Consider the following 19737-nt stretch of genomic DNA (forward strand, 5'->3'; position numbering starts at 1 on the left):
TTCTGAAAAAACAGTGTTTTGGCTTTTGCACATAGTCTTGTAGTACTCTTTTCCATAAGAAACAAAAGAGAGATACGATCGAGAACAGAAAAAAACCAAACCTAAAATGGCTTCTCCCTCGGAGCTATCTTTGGATTGCAAGCCTCACAGCTATTCCATGCTTCTAAAATCATTTGCAGATCATAATCAACAGCCTCATGATCAGACTCAGAAGCTCGAAGACTTTCTCTCTCGTCTTGAAGAAGAACGCCTTAAGATCGATGCCTTCAAGCGAGAGTTGCCTCTTTGCATGCAACTTCTCACCAATGGTATATATATCAATATGTATATATATATATATGTATATTATCATCATCTCTTTGATATTAGATCTAACTTTCATGCCATGCATTAGAAAAACATGTGAAATTTTGAAGAAACTAAGCAACTGTTATTTAATAATATATAATAATATTAGATTCTTGTTGGAGAGCTTTATAGGTTCCAATATGAGAGAAAGAGATCATGTTCTAACCACCAATAACATTGGATATTCATAATTCATCTATGATGATTTTAGCTTTCCAAATCTTTTCCTTTTTTTTCCCTAGCGTTTTCATTTATAGAAGTGAGAGCCAGGTATAAGAACAAGCCTTTTCATTTGTTGCCACTTTATTTGATAAGTTCATTTCACCAAATCCAAAGCAGGCAGTCATTCAACAAATGCATTTTTCTAAAGATTACTGAAAGCGAAATATTTAGCATTCTTATTATACCGTGCAATAAATCTGTCTTTTTTCCTTTAAATTTCTTCTTCTTCTTCTTTTTATTTATTTATTTATTTATTATCTTGATGATCATCTCATCGATATTAGCTAACACTTTTATTTTCCTTTTGTTTTTGGTATAATATTTAAGCTGTGGAATCGTCAAGGCAACAACTACAAGCGTATAGATCAGCAAATAACCAAGGGCCAATTAGGCCAGTTCTTGAAGAATTCATACCCTTAAAAACATCAAGTTCCGAAGGCTCAGAAAAGACCACAAACACAATATCTGACAAGGCAAACTGGATGACATCTGCCCAACTATGGAGCCAAACTAGTGAAGGATTAACTAAACCACAAATTACCACAAGTAGTATTAATAACACATCTCAAAAAGACCAATCTGACCACATTAGCTTTAACATGAGCCCCAAGCTAGCCTTGGACAACAAGCAGCGAAACGGCGGAGCTTTTCTTCCCTTCTCCAAGGACCAGAACTCGTGCCCGAGGGCCCCGCTACCGGAGCTGGCCCTCTCCTCGGCGGAGAAAGACGTCGAGGATAAGAAGTGCTTTGAGGGCGATCAAAATGGGCAAAGGAGAGAAAGTTGTGGCAAGTTTGGTAATAATAATCGTGTTGGAGTGGTCATTGAGCAAGGAAAAGGAAGTGGAAATATATCAGAAGGACAAACAAATAATAGTAGTACTAATAATAATAATAATAATAATAATAACGGATCCAATATTACTACTAGTAATTCTAATCAAACTCATAGAAAGGCAAGGAGGTGTTGGTCGCCGGACTTGCACCGAAGATTTGTGAATGCTCTTCAGATGCTTGGTGGTTCTCAAGGTAATTATAATTTAATATTAATATTATATTTATTGATCGTTAATTACGTGATGAGAAATCTAAATGATCATAAATAGTGTTATTTGGTTATTGTTGATTGATGAGCGTATATTTGGAAACAGTTGCCACTCCAAAACAAATCAGAGAGCTCATGAAGGTTGAGGGCTTGACCAATGATGAAGTTAAAAGCCATTTGCAGGTATCTTTCTCTTTCTCTCTCATTAAAAGAAAAAACGTGCTCTTTGTACAACTCTGTAACCGTCTTGCGACAAATTTTCTTTGTGACAGACGTCCCGATAATTGTAATTTCTCGCCTATATGTTCATTTCTTTTATGTTTGTGTATATGATGTGATATGATGCATTAATAGTTCATTTTCTTTTACAGATTACATATTGTAATTTCAATTTTGGACCCGCAAACTATATTGCATAGCTAATATAGTATAATTTTACATGACATTAATTTCTATTTTATTGATTTTTTGGAAAAAATTAAATAAAACAATCATACTGTGGTATTTAGGATAATGATTTACTTGTGAATTTTCATCCCAATCAAACTTTCATTGATGTTTAAGCATCAACAAAAAGAAAAGAGCAAAAAACAGAAGAAATTCATTTTCATCTTAACACCTTTTTTTTTTTTTTGGTTCTCAGAAATATAGGCTGCACACTAGACGACCAAGTCCAAGCCCACAATCAGCAGGCGCGCCAGCACCACAGCTGGTAGTGCTGGGAGGCATCTGGGTCCCACCTGAGTACGCGAGCGCCGCCGCCGCAGCCCACGGCGGTGCCCCGGCAGCCCTCTACAGCCCGCACCCGGCGTCCCATGCACCGCCCCACTACTGCGCCCCGCCGATGCCTCAAGACTTCTACGCCTCACCAGCGCCTGCATCGCCACCGCCGATGCCCCACCACCACCAGTTGCACCACCACGCCCTCCACCACCAGCTCCACATGTACAAGGCCACGTCACAGATCCACAGCTCGCCCGAGTCCGATGTTAGAGGGGCCGGGGACCGGTCGGAGAGCATTGAGGACGGCAAGTCGGAGAGCAGCAGCTGGAAAGGCGAGAGCGGCGAGAACGGCGGAGAGCGAAAAGGGTTGGCTGCACTCAGAGAAGATGGTGAAGAGAGCAATGGAAGTGAGATCACTCTCAAATTCTGAGGGTTTGGAGTGTTTAGGGTTAGGAGAATATTAGGGTTTCTTGCGTGTTTTCGTTGTATAAGTCCCAATGTCTTAAATTGTAATTTTATTCTTGTGTTACGTAGTATATATCTATAATTATTTATTTAGTTAGTAATATAAGTAGTAGAGAGAACCAAGGGCATAACGGTAACTAAAATGAGTATTTTTTTTGTTCTATAATATTCATCTCTATATGTCTAATGACATATTAATTATATACCTATTTGAGAAAAAATGGAGATTGAATTGTTATATGCATTTTTTTTGGGGTGCGTCTCATGTATATAGATCATAGATGCTAACACTAAGATTCTATCATAAATTAAGCTGATTTAAAAAGAAAATGTGCATCGAAAAATGCAAAATTTTTCATCACTGTTTATTATCTTTTTACTTAAATAAGAATTCTATGTATTGATCTTTTCATTACCATGCATGATCTGTATACATTGAAATATACTTTATTTTTTCCCAGAAAAAGAAAATTACCATATTTTATGGCGAACATCTAATTGCATTATACTTTTTGTTGGATTCAATCTTTAAATCTGTCAAATTTTGCATATCAGTCTTACTTTTATTCAATATTTAATAAATTTCACTAACTTTTTCGAATTCCTTGCATGCATGACTAGGATCCACCGACAAACATTCGAAACTTAAGTTAAATCTCTGACCCAACTTGTAAAGCCAACCTCTTTGGTAACCGGGCTGTTGTAACTCGTAAGAGTACAGCTTAATATTGGAGATCTCTCTCTCTCTCTCTCTCTCTCTCTATATATATATGTATATATATATATATGAATGTATGTATATGTATGTATGTATATCTTTTTTATTGTGAAGATTGGCCAATTAATTTATTGCATAACTTACAACACAAGAAAGGAGCACCGAAAGTCACCGTAGCCTCCCAAGAACACATTACCAACACTTTTTTTTTCACTTTGTCAAATTTCTTTCCGTTGTTTATTTACAGATCTAGTAGACTAAATTCCACCATTATCACCAGACCATGCTGGTGTGCTCCAATCTTTTTGCCATAAAGGTGCATATCCACACACTAAAAAAATTTGCTTTTTTTGTTTGTTTGTTTTTTTTAGAGTAATTTGCCAAGATAATCATGTCTGATTCATTGCACTTTTGGGTATAAATAAAGTTCTATGAAACAAAAATCACCGAGATTCATCTGGAGAATTCTCGAGAAAAACTAGCATATACATCTCAAAAGTTTCAAGTCTGAATCTCCATTTTGGTGATAATATCTATACAAACACAAAGTACATACATGAAAACCCACGTTGCAAGCCCAAAGCTTTACATGAGTAACATAAAAAGCTTTACTAATTACTATTCTAATCAAGTACCCCCAGAAAACTGAAAAGGTGTTTGCATGCCGGAAAACTTGTAAATATAGCATAATCTATTATGTAATATTGCCATTCGCAAGGATTCCACCCCGTAAAGCATCGTCGCCAACATCTTCCGACATCACCACATCAACAAGAGACTGCAAGTAAAAGATTTGCAACTTTAATCCAGTCTATAATATGAATAAAATCTAAAGATGGTAGTAAAGCAGAGAGAGGAATGGGGGAGCAAAACCAGTGTTAAGCACCCCAAAGACCATCCACGCTGCAAGAACATTGTTCCACTTAAATACGTTAAGACTACAGCATCCAGTTGTGTAAAATACGTTCAAGAAATACTACTAAGAAGTCATTTCTATATGCATACCGCTGCGTTAGAAATATGCATAAACTCAAACACATCCCTTATCACTGGTTCACGATCCAAGATCAAGTAAACCAAATTGTTTACCAAGTTTTGGATACCAAGTTATGTGGCTGTTTACTTGTTCAAGAGCATAATTGGTAAATGATATTTGAAAATGTTGTAAAGAATCTACCAATGGAAGAAAAGGCCATGATCGGGTGCAATAAAAGATAATTGTATGTGCTATCTGTGAGCATACTGAGGTTCTAAACTATGAATCAAATACAAAAAGAAAGTACATAAGAAATTTTGTTTCTGTAGTCTTCTGTACATGGCTATTTATTTCTAAGACCAACCTGAAGTTCTTTTTCACAGCTTTTAAGCCTTTCAGTATGCTCTTGAACTTGCATGAAGCTTTTGTGAAGCTGCAGATAAAACCAATAACATCAGCATTAATCTCCAATCATGTTCAAAATATAAACAGAATCTCCGAAAAGCAAAATTTTAAACCATTGCAAATACCTTGGTCAAGTGTGTCTTACGGTGCGAAGAAGTTTTCTTCGCATTTATTAATGCATCTTCCAGTTTCTGCATCCATTATAACATTCTTAGCGGGAGAAAAAAAAAATTGTGAATAATAGGAAGAAATAAAATGAAACATTGAACAGATGACTTCTGCATTTAGAATAAACCTACCTTAGACTTTTGCTGCAAGTCCAAAACAAGTTTTCCCTTCTCTTCTAGCCTCTCTTCCATTTGCAGAATCTGTAAAGGAAAAGCATATTAGGTTCTTCTGCAATAGATACAGCGGAGAAAAAGAATAATACGTGTGCAAAAGCACGCATATATGTGTATGTATTAAAAATACACACACACACACCAGAAACTTGTTGGACGGATAATCTGAACCTCCGAACTGGTAACTCAACAAGGTACATAATTTTCAAACTCAAAACAAAAGACACAGACCTCCTTTTTAAGCTCTTCAAGCCTTTGAACGGATCTCTGCAGTTGTTCTTCTGCCTGATAAGGTAAAGAGGAAAAACAAAAACAGAAAATACAGAGATTAGCAGAGAAGCCTATAATGTCATTCACTATCTTAATATATATATTTGAACATGAACTCACCCGATCATCAGAATCATCATTTGAATTGGATAAAAGTTCTCTACTATGCCGATCAGTGGTCTTAGAGCTGTAGGAAAGAATTTTCGTTGGTATAGTGAAATGAAATAGTCACGTTTTGATGCCAATGTGCTGCATTATGTTATTTTCTCCCTCTCACACCAAATACAAAGACATATTTTGTTGAAGATCAATCCATCTCCAGTATCCCTGATATCCGGGAGATTTGGAGGCAATTAAGGGTTGATTTAGTAAATCCTATTTTTTAGAGAATAAAATCAAGGCCTTATTATTTTTAGTTATATGTTTCCTGATTTGTTTCCTAGTTTGTTGGGATAGTTTCTGACCAGAATATGACTATAAATTCTAGGTCTTTTCCTATATGTTAAGAATTATTCTAATAAGAAATTCTGAGCAGTGTTTTATGGTTTTCTTCTCCGGTATCTTTTCTCACATGGTATCAGAGATAGGATACCGTTGAGAGGAAAACGACATGGCCAATAGCTTTAAGCAGGCCCTCACTGGGTTAAGCAAGGACGGAAAGGAGGGAGCTTCTGCTGAATCTTCCCATGTACCGAGCCTTACAATTAACCCCATTGTACGCAGAGGAAAAATTGGGTTTCTTGATGGCTCCACAAAGAAACCAGACTCAACTAACCCTGCGTACACATCGTGGGACACTCAGAATGCCTTGGTGATGTCCTGGCTCATCAACTCTATGGAAGAACATATTGGGTCATTATACCTTGTTCACTCCGCGGCCAAAGTCATTTGGGATAAGGTGAAACTTGCCTATTCTGATATGGAGAATCCAGCACAATTGTGTGAATTAAGAGACCAAGCTAGGGATCTCAAACAAGGAAGTATGGACGTCACAGAGTACTACACTAGCCTTACCAAGTTATGGCAGGAACTGGATCTGTTTGAGCCAAATGATTGGTGTGGTGAGTGTTTAGAAAGATATTTGAAACGTGTAGAAAAAACCCGTACCTATGACTTCCTTGCAGGGCTAAATAAGGATCTAGATGAGGTTCGTGGTAGAATGATTGGAATCCGACCTCTACCTCAGATTGAAGAAGTCTTTGTTGAAGTTCGAAGGGAGGAGAGTAAGCGCAAAATTATGCTCGGTGATCCTAGAGGAACTATCCAAACAAAGGGTTCCGCACTGGTCTCCAAAAGCCACGAACGGAACAGAAAACCAGACTTCTCTAATGAATCACGACGTGCTAGAAGAGGGAATCTTTAGTGTGATTATTGTCAAAGAACCAATCACACTAGAGAAACTTGCTGGAAATTACATGGGAAACCTCCCAATCAGAACAACCGTGAACATCAAAGGCAACCTGGACAGTTTCAAAAAGAAACCCGTGCCTATCAATCCAATGCTGAACGGATTGAACAAAAACCTGGTGAAAATTTGGGTAGTATCAACCTCAGTAAGGAGCAACTTGAGCGCCTCTACAAGTTACTCACTCCAGAGAAAGAAACTGGTACTTCTTTAATTGCCCAGCAAGATAATTTCCTTTCAGTCCTAAATTTCACAACAGAAGTAAAAAATTCCCAAATTATTGACTCCAGGGCCTCAGATCATATGACAGGTTGTGCTCAATTATGCTCATATATTCTGAATTATGGTCACACTAAAGTGTGAATTGCAGATGGAACCTTGTCCCCGATTGCTGGAATTGGAACTTGTCAGAAATATAGGAGTAGATAGGTTTAGATATGGTTTATGCGTTATCAATAAGATTTAAATTCTAGAGTTTAAATTTTGTAGTATAGGATAAGAATCGTTAAAGATAGGATTTGGAGTTTATCTAGAAGAAGATTAGATTCTCAATCTCTTCTATATAACTATTGTTTTCTGGTTATGTTGAGATTAATAAGAATAAATATTTTCTCCCAAAATCCTACATGGTATCAGAGCCTAGGCTCTTAACCTAATCTTCCAATGGCAAAAACTGCCATGGCCGGCGCCAACAAAAATTCATCTTCCATGAGAGATGACGCAGAGAGTTCGCAAGACAATTCAGCCACAGTCCAAAGCAGTGATGATGGCGTTTCCCTCAAACCGTGAAGCTTGTAATCGATGGAAACGGGAAGTTAGAGTTCCTGACAGGCGAGGCAAAGAAACCAAGGGCGAACAACCCAAAGTTGAAGACATGGAGATCCGAAAACTCCATGGTTACCGCACGGCTTATCAATTCCATGGATTACTCGATTGGAAAGCCATTCTTATTCCTTCCAACCGCTAAAGTAGTTTGGGATGCCATACGAGAGACCTATTCCGACTTAGAAAATTCATCTAAAATATTTGAGATAAAATCAAGACTATGGCAGGCAAGACAAGGGGATAGAGAGGTCACGATTTATTACAACGAGACGATGAACCTTAGGCAAGAATTGGACTTATGCTACGAGGAAGAATGGGACTGCACCAATGATAGCGTGCGCTATATGAAGAGGGTGGAGAATGACAGAGTGTTTTTTTGGCCGGACTCAACAGGGAATTAGATGAGGTGAGAGGTCGGATTCTAGGAAGGAAACCACTTCCATCCATCCGAGAGGTGTTCTTTGAAGTGAGAAGGGAAGAAAAGCAAAGGAGTGCGATGATGAAGAAAGAAGAAGCGAGAGGAGTAACAGAGGCCGAAACCTCTGCCTTGGTTTCTCGGGGGGCTGACTTAGATGGAGACAGGAGAAACACAAAGAAGAATGATAGGCCATGGTGTGATCACTGTAAGAAACCTTGACATACACGGGAAACATGTTGGAAATTACATGGAAAGCCGCCGAACTGGAAGAAAAAGAATGAAGGGGGTGGCCGAGCATTCCAAGTTTCAAATGATGACCAAGGGCAGCAAGTCTCAATAGAAAGCTCTCCATTCACAAAGGAACAGATAGACCACTTGTTGAAAATCATCCCACAATTCTCTATAAATTCCTCAAATCCATCATGTTCTCTAGCCCAGAAAGGTAACTACCTCACTGCCCTTGTTAGTGTCGATTCCGATATAAATTGCCCGTGGATCATAGATTCCAGTGCAACTGATCATATGACAGGATCATCAAAATTGTTCTCTTCATATAGTCCATGTGCAGGAAATCAAAAAATTAAAATAGCGCATGGATCCCTTTCAGCCATAGCTAGGAAAGGTTCCATTGCTATCTCTCCATTCATCACTCTTCAAAATGTTCTTCATGTTCCCAATTTGTCATGTAATCTCTTGTCTGTCAGTAAACTAACTCAAGACTTAAACTGTTAAATTCACTTTTCCACGTCTTCTTGTAAGTTTCAGGATTCGAACTCGGGAAAGACGATTGGCAATGCTAGACAAAGTGGAGGACTCTATTTTTTTGAAGATGGATCAAGCTCGGGAAGACATGCTCAAAATACTTGTTTTAAGTCTATTTCTATTTCTAACAATAAAGAAGTCATGTTATGGTATTTTGGGTTAAGACATCCAAATTTTCAATATCTTAAATTTTTGTTTCCTAGATTGTTCATCAATAAAAGTCCATCTTCATTTTAGTGTGAGATTTGTGAATTGTCAAAACATCACCGGGCTTCCTTTCCTCCACAACCTTATAAGGACTCAAAACCACTCACAGTTATCCATAGCGATGTTTGGGGACCTTCTAGGGTTAGCACTTTCTCTCAAAAAAGATAGTTTATCACCTTCATAGATGATCACACACGGGTAACTTGGGTGTTTCTATTAAAAGAAAAGTCTGAAGTAGAAGTTTTCAAAAACTTTTACAACATGGTTCAAACACAATTTGAAACTAAAATTTAGGTTTTCCGAAGTGATAATGGAAAAGAATATTTTAATAAAATCTTGGGCAAATTTTTCTTAGAAAAATGGATTGTACACCAAAGTTCTTACAATGACACCCCTCAACAAAATGGGGTGGCGGAATAGAGAAAACAAAACATCTTGAGGTTGCTAGGTCACTAGTCTTTACAAATAATGTTCCAAAATACTTGTGGGGTGAAGCAATCCTTACTGCCGGGTTCCTAATTAATAGAATGCCCACAAGAGTTTTGAAATTTCAAACACCATTGAACTGTTTTAAGCAGAAATTTCTCACATCACGGCTTGTCACTGATATTCCACTTAAGGTACTTGGTTGTGTTGCATTCATTCATGTGCACAATCATAATCGGGGGAAATTGGCTCCTAGGGCAAAAAAGTGTGTTTTTATTGGTTACTCACCAACACAAAAAGGGTACAAATGTTTTGACCCAATTTCAAAAAAAGGTTTTTGTAACTATGGATGTGACATTTTCTTTGAAACACATAAATATTTTTGTAAGAATCATCTTCAGGGGGAGAGTGATAGTGAAGATGCAAGGTTAGAAACTGAACTTGACCTACTTGACCCTCCTGCTGTGCTTGATCATGCTGCTGTCAAATATCATGTTGATCCCGCTACTGCCAAATATAACAAGAACCATGATCCTGCCGAGAATGACCCCTTCGAAACAGTAAGGAAGTCTCAAACCATCTAAATATGAACCCTATGTCTTTAGAATCAAGTCCAAATCCACATCTAGAAAATGATATTTTAGAAATTGGGAATGATGGAGGACCTCTTTCAATGCAATTAGATGACCGGTTAGGAATAGAGATGTGTGAAAAACCAAGTGGAAAAATTCAAGAGCTCCGCGTCTACTCGAGAAGAAAACCGATTCAAGGAAAGAGAGTTCCTCCTTTGCAACATGGCCATGAATCCAACTTGGGAATGAATCCAGAGTCCCCTTCAGGTACATCTCTGTCTCAATCAAAATCTTTAAGAGTCTAGTGTCCAAGCTAAGTCTATTAATAACTTCGATGTTCCTATTGCTCACTGTAAAAGGGGTTAGATCTTGTACACAACACCCCCTGTCCAACTTTTTATCCTATGAAAAATTATCACCTTCTCTTCGTGCTTTTACCTCACAATTGTCTAGTGTGGAAATTCCTAGAACAGTGCAGGAGGCTCTAAATGTTCCTGAATGGAAGAAGGCTATTCTAGAAGAGATGAGGGCTTTAGAAAAAAATGAAACTTGGGAAGTTGTGGACCTACCGGCGAGAAAGGCAACTGTTGGCTGCAAAAGGGTCTTTACAGTCAAATACAATGCAGATGGCACACCAGAAAGGTACAAGGCCCGGTTGGTAGCTAAGGGTTTCACACAGACATATGAAATAGACTACTCAAAGACATTTGCACCTGTCGCAAAACTTAATACAGTTCAAGTACTTTTGTCTATTGCTATGAATTTAGACTGGCCACTACAACAACTAGATGTGAAGAATGCATTTCTGAATGGGGATCTGGAAGAAGAAGTTTATATAGACTCCCCTCCCAGTTTTGATAAAAAGTTTTGTTCTAAAGTGTGCAGGTTGAAAAAATCTCTCTATGGACAAACAATCACCAAGGGCTTGGTTTGAAAAGTTTACTCAGTGTGTGAAAAGACATGGATACACTCAAGCGCAGACAGACCACACTCTATTTATGAAGTTCTCAACCGGAGGGAAAGTTGCAGTTCTGATTGTCTATGTGGATGATATCATCCTCACTGGAGATGACTTGGCAGAGATGGAGAGGTTGAAACAGTGCTTAACTTGTGAGTTTGAGATTAAAGACTTGGGACAATTGAGATACTTCCTTGGCATGGAAATCGCAAGATCCAAGCAGGGCATAGCTGTCTCTCAATGAAAGTATGTTCTTGATCTCCTGAAAGAGACTGGGATGAGTGGTTGCAGACCAGTTGAAACACCAATGGAGCCGAACCTAAAGCTTGGAGAGAGAGAAACGAACACCGGTGGACACAGTAAGATACCAGAAGCTGATCAGGAAACTGATATATCTGTCACATACTCGCCCAAACATAGCATTTGCTGTCAGCGTCATGAGTCAATTTATGCACTCTCCATATGAAGAGCATCTTGAGGCAGTCCATCGAATCTTAAGATATTTGAAGAGTACCCCGGGAAAGAATTGTTTTTTAAGAAAAATGAACAGCGAGGTATTGAAGTCTACACCGATGCTGATTGGGCTGGATCTATTACAGATAGAAGATCTACATCTGGGTACTGTACATTTGTCTAGGGTAACTTAGTTACGTGGAAGCAAGAAGCAAAGTGTTGTGGCAAGGAGTAGTGCTGAGGCTGAGTTTAGATTAATGGCTCATGGAATATGTGAAGTTCTGTGGTTGAAGCGGATTCTTGAAGAATTAAGGAGGCTGATTGAGAGTCCAATGAAACTTTATTGCGACAACAAAGCTGCCATTAGCATTGCTCATAACCCCGTACAACATGATCAAACAAAACACGTTGAGATTGACAAACATTTCATTAAAGAGAAACTTGAAGCAATAATCATCTGCTTGCCGTTTGTTCCAACTACACAGCAGATAGCTGATATCTTAACTAAGGGGCTTCTACGGTCTCATTTTGAATTTTTAACCAGCAAGTTGGGTATGATAAATATCTATGCTCCAACTTGAGGGGGAATGTCAGAAATATAGGAGTAGATAGGTTTAGTTATGGTTTATGCGTTATCAATAAGAGTTAAATTCTAGAGTTTAAATTTTGTAGTATAGGATAAGGATTGTTAAAGATAGGATTTAGAGTTTATTTAGAAGAAGATTAGATTCTCAATCTCTTTTATATAACTATTGTTTTCCGGTTATGTTGAGATTAATAAGAATAAATATTTTCCCCCAAAATCCTACAGAACTGTTAAAATTAACTCAACTTTTGTTCTTAAGTCTGTATTACATGTTCCAAATTTATCCTGTAAGTGAGCAAAATTTCTAAGGATTGTGATTGTAGAGTGATCTTCTCACAAAATCATTGTGAATTTCAGGACCAGAGTTCGGGGAAGAGGATTGGCAATGCTAGTGAACATGAAGGGCTATATTATTTTGACGAGGGCACCGACGAGATCAGACAAGTTCATACTGTTAATTGGGAACCTTCTTCAAGGCAAAATCAAGTAATGCTGTGGCATTTTAGGTTTAGGGCATCCTAGTTTTGGGTATTTAAACATTTGTTCCTTCCTTGTTTAAGAATAATGACAATTTTCAATATGAAATATGTCAGTTGGCTAAACATCAAAGATCTGTGTTTAAACCAAAACCTTATAAAGCAACTAGACCTTTTGCCATGATTCATAGTGATATTTGGGGACCCTCACGGTTTCACAATATTTATTCAAAGTGTTGGTTTATTTCCTTTAACGATGATCATACTCGTGTGTGTTGGTTGTACTTGCTCAAAGACAAATCTGATGCTGAACAAACTTTCATAAACTTTCACAACATGGTTAAAACTCAATACTCCACAAATATCCAAATCTTACACACTGATAATGGTAAAGAGTATTTTAACCAGATTTTGGGAGGATATCTTACTACAAATGGGATTGTTCATCAAAGTTCTTGCACCAATACACCTCAGCAAAATGGCATAGCTAAAAGAAAAAACAAACACCTTTTGGAAGTTGCTAGGTCCATCATGTTTACAACCAATACTCCTAAACAATTCTGGGGGGATGCCGTTCTCACTGCTTGCTACTTATAAATAGAATGCCACAAATGTTCTTCAGTTTCAAACTCCACTAAACGTCCTCTCCAAGCATTTTCCTGAGAACCGAACCTTTAGTAATCTTCCCCTAAAAGTGTTTGGCTGTACTGTATTTGCTCATAACCATGAAACCAATCGTAACAAACTTGATCCAAAAGCCTTCAAATGCATTTTTCTTGGATATGCTGCAAACCAAAAGGGGTACAAATGTTATTTCCCAAAAAAGAAAAAAATCATTGTGACCATGGACCTCACTTTTTTTGAAAATACTCCTTTCTTTCCCACAAATTCCCTTCAGGGGGAGAAAAACAGTGAAGGAAATTTTTGGCATTTCTCTTCTGAAATCCTCAATTCTACCACTTCTGAAATCCCCAATTCCACCACTTCACCAAGCATGCCTATTTCAGACTCTAATCCCTCGAGAATCTCAGTTTACCAAGAGTAGAAAATTTTGATGTGGTTGATGAAAGTAATAAACAAGGAGAGAATCTTGATGTGGAAAATAACCAAGAGGAAAACAAGGTACCTGATTTAGATGTCCAGCAACAGAAATCCCAACCGAATACAGAACTTTGTGTTTACTCTCATCGGAAGAATCAACAAACCCCTCTTAATCTTGAGGATTGTCATGAATCCAACCCGGACTCAGGTAATCTTCTTGCCCTTCCTCCTACGGTTAATACTAATGATCAACCTATTGCTTTAGGGAAAGGTGTCCGTTCTTGTACTCAACATTCTATAGCTCAGTTTGTACAGTATGACCATTTGTCCTCTTCTATGAAAGCATTAGTTTCCAATCTTGAAGACACAAAAATTCCCAAGACTATTGAAGAAGCCTTTCAACGAACTAAGTGGAAAATGGCAGTAGAGGAAGAAATGCAAGCTCTAGAGAAAAATGGGACTTGGGAAGTGGTTAAAAAACCTAGTGATGCTGTACCCGTAGGCTATAAATGGGTATTCACAGCGAAGTATAAATCTGATGGGTCCATTGAAAGGCATAAAGCGCGTTTGGTTGCTAAAGGGTTTACTCAGACCTACGGGATAGATTATCAGGAGACATTTGCCCCGGTTGCCAAACTCAATACCATCCGTGTCCTTCTCTCTCTTGCAGCAAATCTAGATTGGCCGCTCCACCAACTTGACATCAAGAATGCATTTCTCAACGGAGACTTGACTGAAGAAGTCTATATGGAACTTCCTCCCGGTTTTAAGAGGGCTGGACAAACAGGGCAGGTGTGTAAGTTGAAAAAATCCCTCTATGGACTGAAACAATCACCTAGAGCATAGTTTGAAAGGTTCACGAAAGTAGTCCGCCAACAAGGGTATAAGCAGGCTCACACTAATCACACACTATTCTACAAACATGAAGATGGTAAGTCAACTATACTCATTGTATACGTTGATGACATTATCTTAACAGGTGATAATGTTCTAGAAATGAGTTATTTAAAGAGGAAGCTTGCAGATGAATTCGAGATCAAAGATCTGGGTATGCTAATATATTTTTGGGGTATGGAGATTGCTCGAAATAGATCAGGTATCTCTGTTTCTCAAAGAAAATATATCCTAGATCTTTTGAAGGAGACTGGGTTACATGGATGCAAACCTGTTAACACTCCAGCCGATCCAAACGTTAAATTTGGAGATAAAAAATACAAGTACACCAGTGGACAAGGGTATATATCAGCGACTTGTTGGAAAGCTTATTTATTTAGCACACACAAGACCAGATATAGCTTTCGCTGTTAGCATGGTAAGTCAGTTTATGCATGCTCCCTATGAGGAACACCTAAATGCAGTCATCCGGATATTGAAGTATCTAAAAGGAAGCCCGAGAAAAGGATTGTTCTTTAAGAAGGGAGACTCTCGTGAGATTGAAGCATACACTGACGCTAATTGGGCTGGCTCAGTGGCAGATAGGAGATCTACATCCGGTTACTGTTCCTATGTTTGGGGAAATTTGGTGACATGGAGGAGCAAAAAGTAGAATGTAGTGGCCAGAAGCAACGCAGAGGCTGAACTTAGATCCTTGGCAAATGGAGTTAGTGAATTAATTTGGCTAAGGCTACTCCTTGAAAAACTTCAAGTTGCAACAAAAAGTCCTATGAGATTGTACTGTGACAACAAAGCTGCCATCAGCATAGCTCATAATCTTGTGCATCATGATCGTACTAAATATGTAGAGGTGGATCAACACTTTATCAAAGAGAAGATTGAAGACGGGATTATTTGCATTCCTTATGTAGCTTCAGCCGAGCAGACAGCAGACATTCTAACTAAAGGATTGCCAAGAACTCTTTTTGAGAAGATGATTTACAAGCTAGGATTGTTTGATGTATACAATCCAGCTTGAGGGGGAGTGTTGAAGATCAGCCCATCTCCGGTATCCCTGATATCCAGGAGATTTGGGGGCAGTTAAGGGTTGATTTAGTCAATTCTGTTTTTTAGAGAATAAAATAAGGGCCTTATTATTTTTAGTTATTTGTTTCCTGATTTGTTTCCTAGTTTGTTGGGATAGTTTCTTACAAGAATATGGCTATAAATTCTAGATCATAAGAAATTCTGAGCAGTGTTTTATGGTTTTCTTCTCTGGTATCTTTTCTCACATATTTAAACTCCTTTCTTCCCATTTTAAGAAATAATTTCTACTGAACTAGAGACATGACGCAGTAAGATCCATAGTGCTGCAAATTATACACTACAATATATTTAACATCTGATAGAAATATGTACATTTCATCTTATTGCTGAGAATGAAACACAGAAAAATAAAAAATTCAAACAAACAAAGAAAAACAAAACAAAACAAAGCAAAATACGGAAGAGAACTCCAACAGCACCCAATCATCAATATATCACAACGACTTTTCATTTTAATATGAAAAACAAAACAAAATTCTCAGGAACAGTAGTTGATTTTCTATAAAACAAAAACAGGACAGACTAATGTATGGTTAGGCTCTACAACCTTGAACTTTGTGAAACACGTGCTCAATATTTTGAACAGCACATGCACATTTTAGGAATATTTATTTCTTCAAAAGGCAAAGTGTGACTGATTCCCCCAAGTAAAACTCGAGCCTTCAAATATCCTCCATAGTATGCCATGGAAGTACAAGAAGATAAGAGTTTTGTCGGTGAGTCTCTCAGAGTATTGTACAAACCACAATGTTTTCCAAAAATTTTGAAAGCTAAAAATCTGGATTATATGTCCAAGGGAATTGATGCAGAGGAAAAGAATTGCTTTTACAAGTGCAGGAAGAAAAATGATATTCTTCAATATCGAAACACCCAAGAAAGCCATAACTTGAGCACTAGATTTCTTGAATATGTACCAATAAATACTACTGTTGATATATTCAACTACTAGCCTGTTCTAAGGTGGAGTTGAAACAATTGGAATAAAGAGGTACCTTACCCATTCCATTTTCTCGAGTTTTTATCCCTATCCATTTCAATAAGTTTATCATGCCCATTGGTTCTGTCCATCTCCCCTTCTCCTTCAGGATCCAAACCACGATCTCTATCCCAATTCCGATTGCGACTCCTATTGTGTTCTAGGCCAGCATCTTCCACATCTCTATCTTGATCTCGATCTCGATCAAACAAACTATCCCTGGTTTGATCATGATCATACACTTGCTCATACCCTCTTTCTCTTTCTTGATCATAGTCTCGGGACCTATCACGATCTCTTGACCTTTCACCACTCCGATCACGGTACCTTTCTATATTATGATCATAATCTCTTTCCTGATCTCGATCTCGCTCTCGATCCCGACCCCGGTTCCAGTCCCTGCCACTCTCAAAATCATGTCGATAACTTTCTCCGTCGAAATTTGATCTCCCACCTCTGGTCCTCACTCCATTCACCCTTACAACTCGCCCACCAATAGTCTGTTTCAATGCTTCAGAGTATTAAACGAGCTATACATAATAAACCAACGCGCAATAACAAAACATTGGTTCTCCTTTACACTAAGAACCCGTTTGTTTCGCGGGTAAGAAATTTGAATTTCTGTACAAACATTCTATTCAAACCTATAAACCAAATTCGCAATACGTCTAACCACAATAAAAATCAAATTACACAAAAGGAAAGAAAAGTACAAACCCTGCCATCCATTTCATCCATGGCATCAATGGCGGACCTCGGATTCGTGAAAGTAACAAAGCCATAGCATTTCCCTCTAGTCCCGCGATCATTAATAATCTGCCAAAATAAAACCCACAAATTACCCACTAGAAACGTTCAGAAGAACATATTTACGATGAAGAAAAACCAGTTTATAGCAAAATTAAGAAATCCCAAAATCCTCAACATAGCGAAAAGGTTCATAAATCTCTCTAAAACCCTAAACACAAATTGAAGAAATTAGGCACACAAAAAAAAAGGGCGTCTGATTACCTTAACAGCGACGACGGAGCCGTAGAATTCGAAAACTCGGCGAATGGAATCCTCGGAGGCGTCGTAGGGGAGGCCGCCGACGTAAATGGAGCTCTCGTCATCTATCGTCATCTTTATTGTTTTTTTTTTTTTTAGCTACTTCTCTTCCAACTTCAGACCAATTTATGCAGTTTTGACGGTTTAGTTTACTCGCCTCCGGTCTTCAAAGTATGCTATGGCACTTAGGCCCTGCAGTTCAAAATTTTTGACAATTAGGTCCCCAAGCTAGCATATCAATTTAATTACTAAAAAATAGCACTATTGAGAAAAATGTATAAGTAATGATGTGTGTGAGCAGACAAATTGCAAAATCAAGAAAACTCCTTTTTTCTTCAAAAAAAAAAAAAAAGGAGTTATGGTTAATTTGGGGGGGGGGCATTTATCATGTAAATCTTGTATATTCGAAAGTGAATTCTAAATTTATTAAGTATTTTGACTTTGTTCATTTCGCAACTTAAATTTTATTGTTATTAGTATTTTTTCTTATAAAAATTTAAATTTAACTTATTTACTACATTATGTTTTTTCCACGTATACAACTTAAATCATAACTCAAGTTATGATTCAAGTTATAAAATGAACACACCCTTTATTTATCTTATTTCTTCAATTTTCAGCTTATGTAGTAATCTCGTATTTTACTGAGTAAATATTTTATTTATTTTTTTAGGTTTTTAATTTATATGGTAAATTCTGTTATTATTTATTCTCACAAATTTTTAAGTTTATCTAGTAAAGCTGGTAGTTATGATGTAAATCTGATATTTTCGAGGTAAATCATTAGTTCAGTACAAACTTTTTTTAGATTTTTAATTATCTAGTATATCATATATTTATTGAGTACATTTTGACCTTTGCTTCCTAACTTTGTAACTTACAGGTGAAGAGTGTTCAAAATATACACCGAGCTGTAAAAACCGCTTAATTCAAATTAAATTGAACAAAATTATTAATTATTTTTAGATTATTAAGCGATTTGGTCATTTTTTAATCTAATTTTTTTGGTGACTTGATTAGTGGTTTGGACTCCCTAAACTGTCCAATAATCTCCTCAAAAATAAGCATATATAATTTTTTCTTTTTAATATATATTTACTTTATTTAAATTTTTACTAGTCATTATGAAAGTTCTACAATTATAAAATACACGCTGCCATATTTTTATTGGTTTGCATTAAAACTTTAAATGGTGAACTTTTAGACATTTATCATTTTTTTAACTATATTGTAAACTTGAACCTTATTTTATCTTTATGGATAACGATTTTATAATTTTTGTTAATTATTGAAAATATTTTGTCTTAAACTCAAATCGCCCAAATTAAACCAACTAAAGAGCTTATGAGTGACTCAATTTGATTTGGTTTTGTCAAAAATATCAAACCGCCCAAATCCCTAAAAAAAAAGAAATTATTTTTGATTTAGTTTGTAGTTTTTTTTTAAAAAAAAAATCTAAATTGATCGTGAACTCTCCTACTTACATGTAAATCTTTTATTTACTAATATTGGATTTTTTGCTCATTAAAAATGAATTTACACAATATTTAGCAGTGATGTTAGTGATAAATTAGTAAATAAATTGAATGGTTTATTTACCATTATTTTTCATTTAATTTAAAATATCATTTTTCCAAAAAAAAAAAAAAAAAAAAAAAAAAAAAAAAGAGAAAAAAAAATTTTTTCTTTTATTTATAATTTTTTTAAATAAAAAAATCCACAAATCAGCCACCCATGAAATTCCAAAATTAGCCCCCCAAAAATCCTCAAATCCCTAAACCCTAACCCTAACCCCTACTACTCAAAAAACCCAAAGGTCGCCACCCCCCACCACCTAGCCTTCGACACTTTTCCTCCTGCTGCAAGCAACGCGCCGGCGAGAAGACTAGTAATGGGTGACGATTGTGACATCACTGAAAGACATGTCATCCAATAAATATTAAAATATTTTGAACCTTACCACGTAGATCGTCAACATGTCAATGAGCTCTTTTAAACAAAAAAATAATAATATGATTACTAAACATGTAAAAAAAAAAAAAAAAGAATAATTGACAATATCTCGTCACACAGTGCGTAATTTTTCTTTTCCTCA

The 19737-nt window shown here is 36.9% G+C and overlaps 2 protein-coding genes across 2 annotated transcripts in view; one reads left to right on the plus strand and one right to left on the minus strand.

Annotated features, from left to right (window-relative positions):
• The window catches only part of LOC21408304 (myb family transcription factor EFM), a 3064-nt gene extending 143 nt beyond the window's left edge, over window positions 1–2921 (plus strand). Inside the window, exons 1-4 of the mRNA XM_010100656.2 lie at window positions 1–308; window positions 898–1596; window positions 1719–1795; window positions 2256–2921. The exon at window positions 1–308 is cut by the window's left edge and continues 143 nt beyond it. Of these exons, the coding sequence (XP_010098958.1) occupies window positions 107–308; window positions 898–1596; window positions 1719–1795; window positions 2256–2765 (1488 nt within the window). The 5' untranslated portion in view covers window positions 1–106 and the 3' untranslated portion in view covers window positions 2766–2921. The remainder of the gene's footprint in view (window positions 309–897; window positions 1597–1718; window positions 1796–2255) is intronic.
• A 963-nt stretch (window positions 2922–3884) lies between these two features.
• LOC21408305 (RNA-binding protein 25) lies at window positions 3885–17783 on the minus strand. The gene is made up of 9 exons (XM_024167309.1): window positions 17607–17783; window positions 17313–17411; window positions 16617–17095; window positions 5631–5697; window positions 5472–5525; window positions 5199–5267; window positions 5025–5090; window positions 4859–4927; window positions 3885–4296 (listed from the first exon to the last, which is right to left on the minus strand). Exons 1-9 carry the CDS (start codon window positions 17715–17717, stop codon window positions 4213–4215), a joined length of 1098 nt encoding a protein of 365 aa, XP_024023077.1. The 5' UTR covers window positions 17718–17783; the 3' UTR covers window positions 3885–4212.
• Between the last annotated feature and the right edge of the window lie 1954 nt (window positions 17784–19737).

Source organism: Morus notabilis, unplaced genomic scaffold (genome assembly GCF_000414095.1).
Source record: "Morus notabilis unplaced genomic scaffold, ASM41409v2 Scaffold100, whole genome shotgun sequence".
Classification (NCBI taxonomy): Eukaryota; Viridiplantae; Streptophyta; class Magnoliopsida; order Rosales; family Moraceae; genus Morus; species Morus notabilis.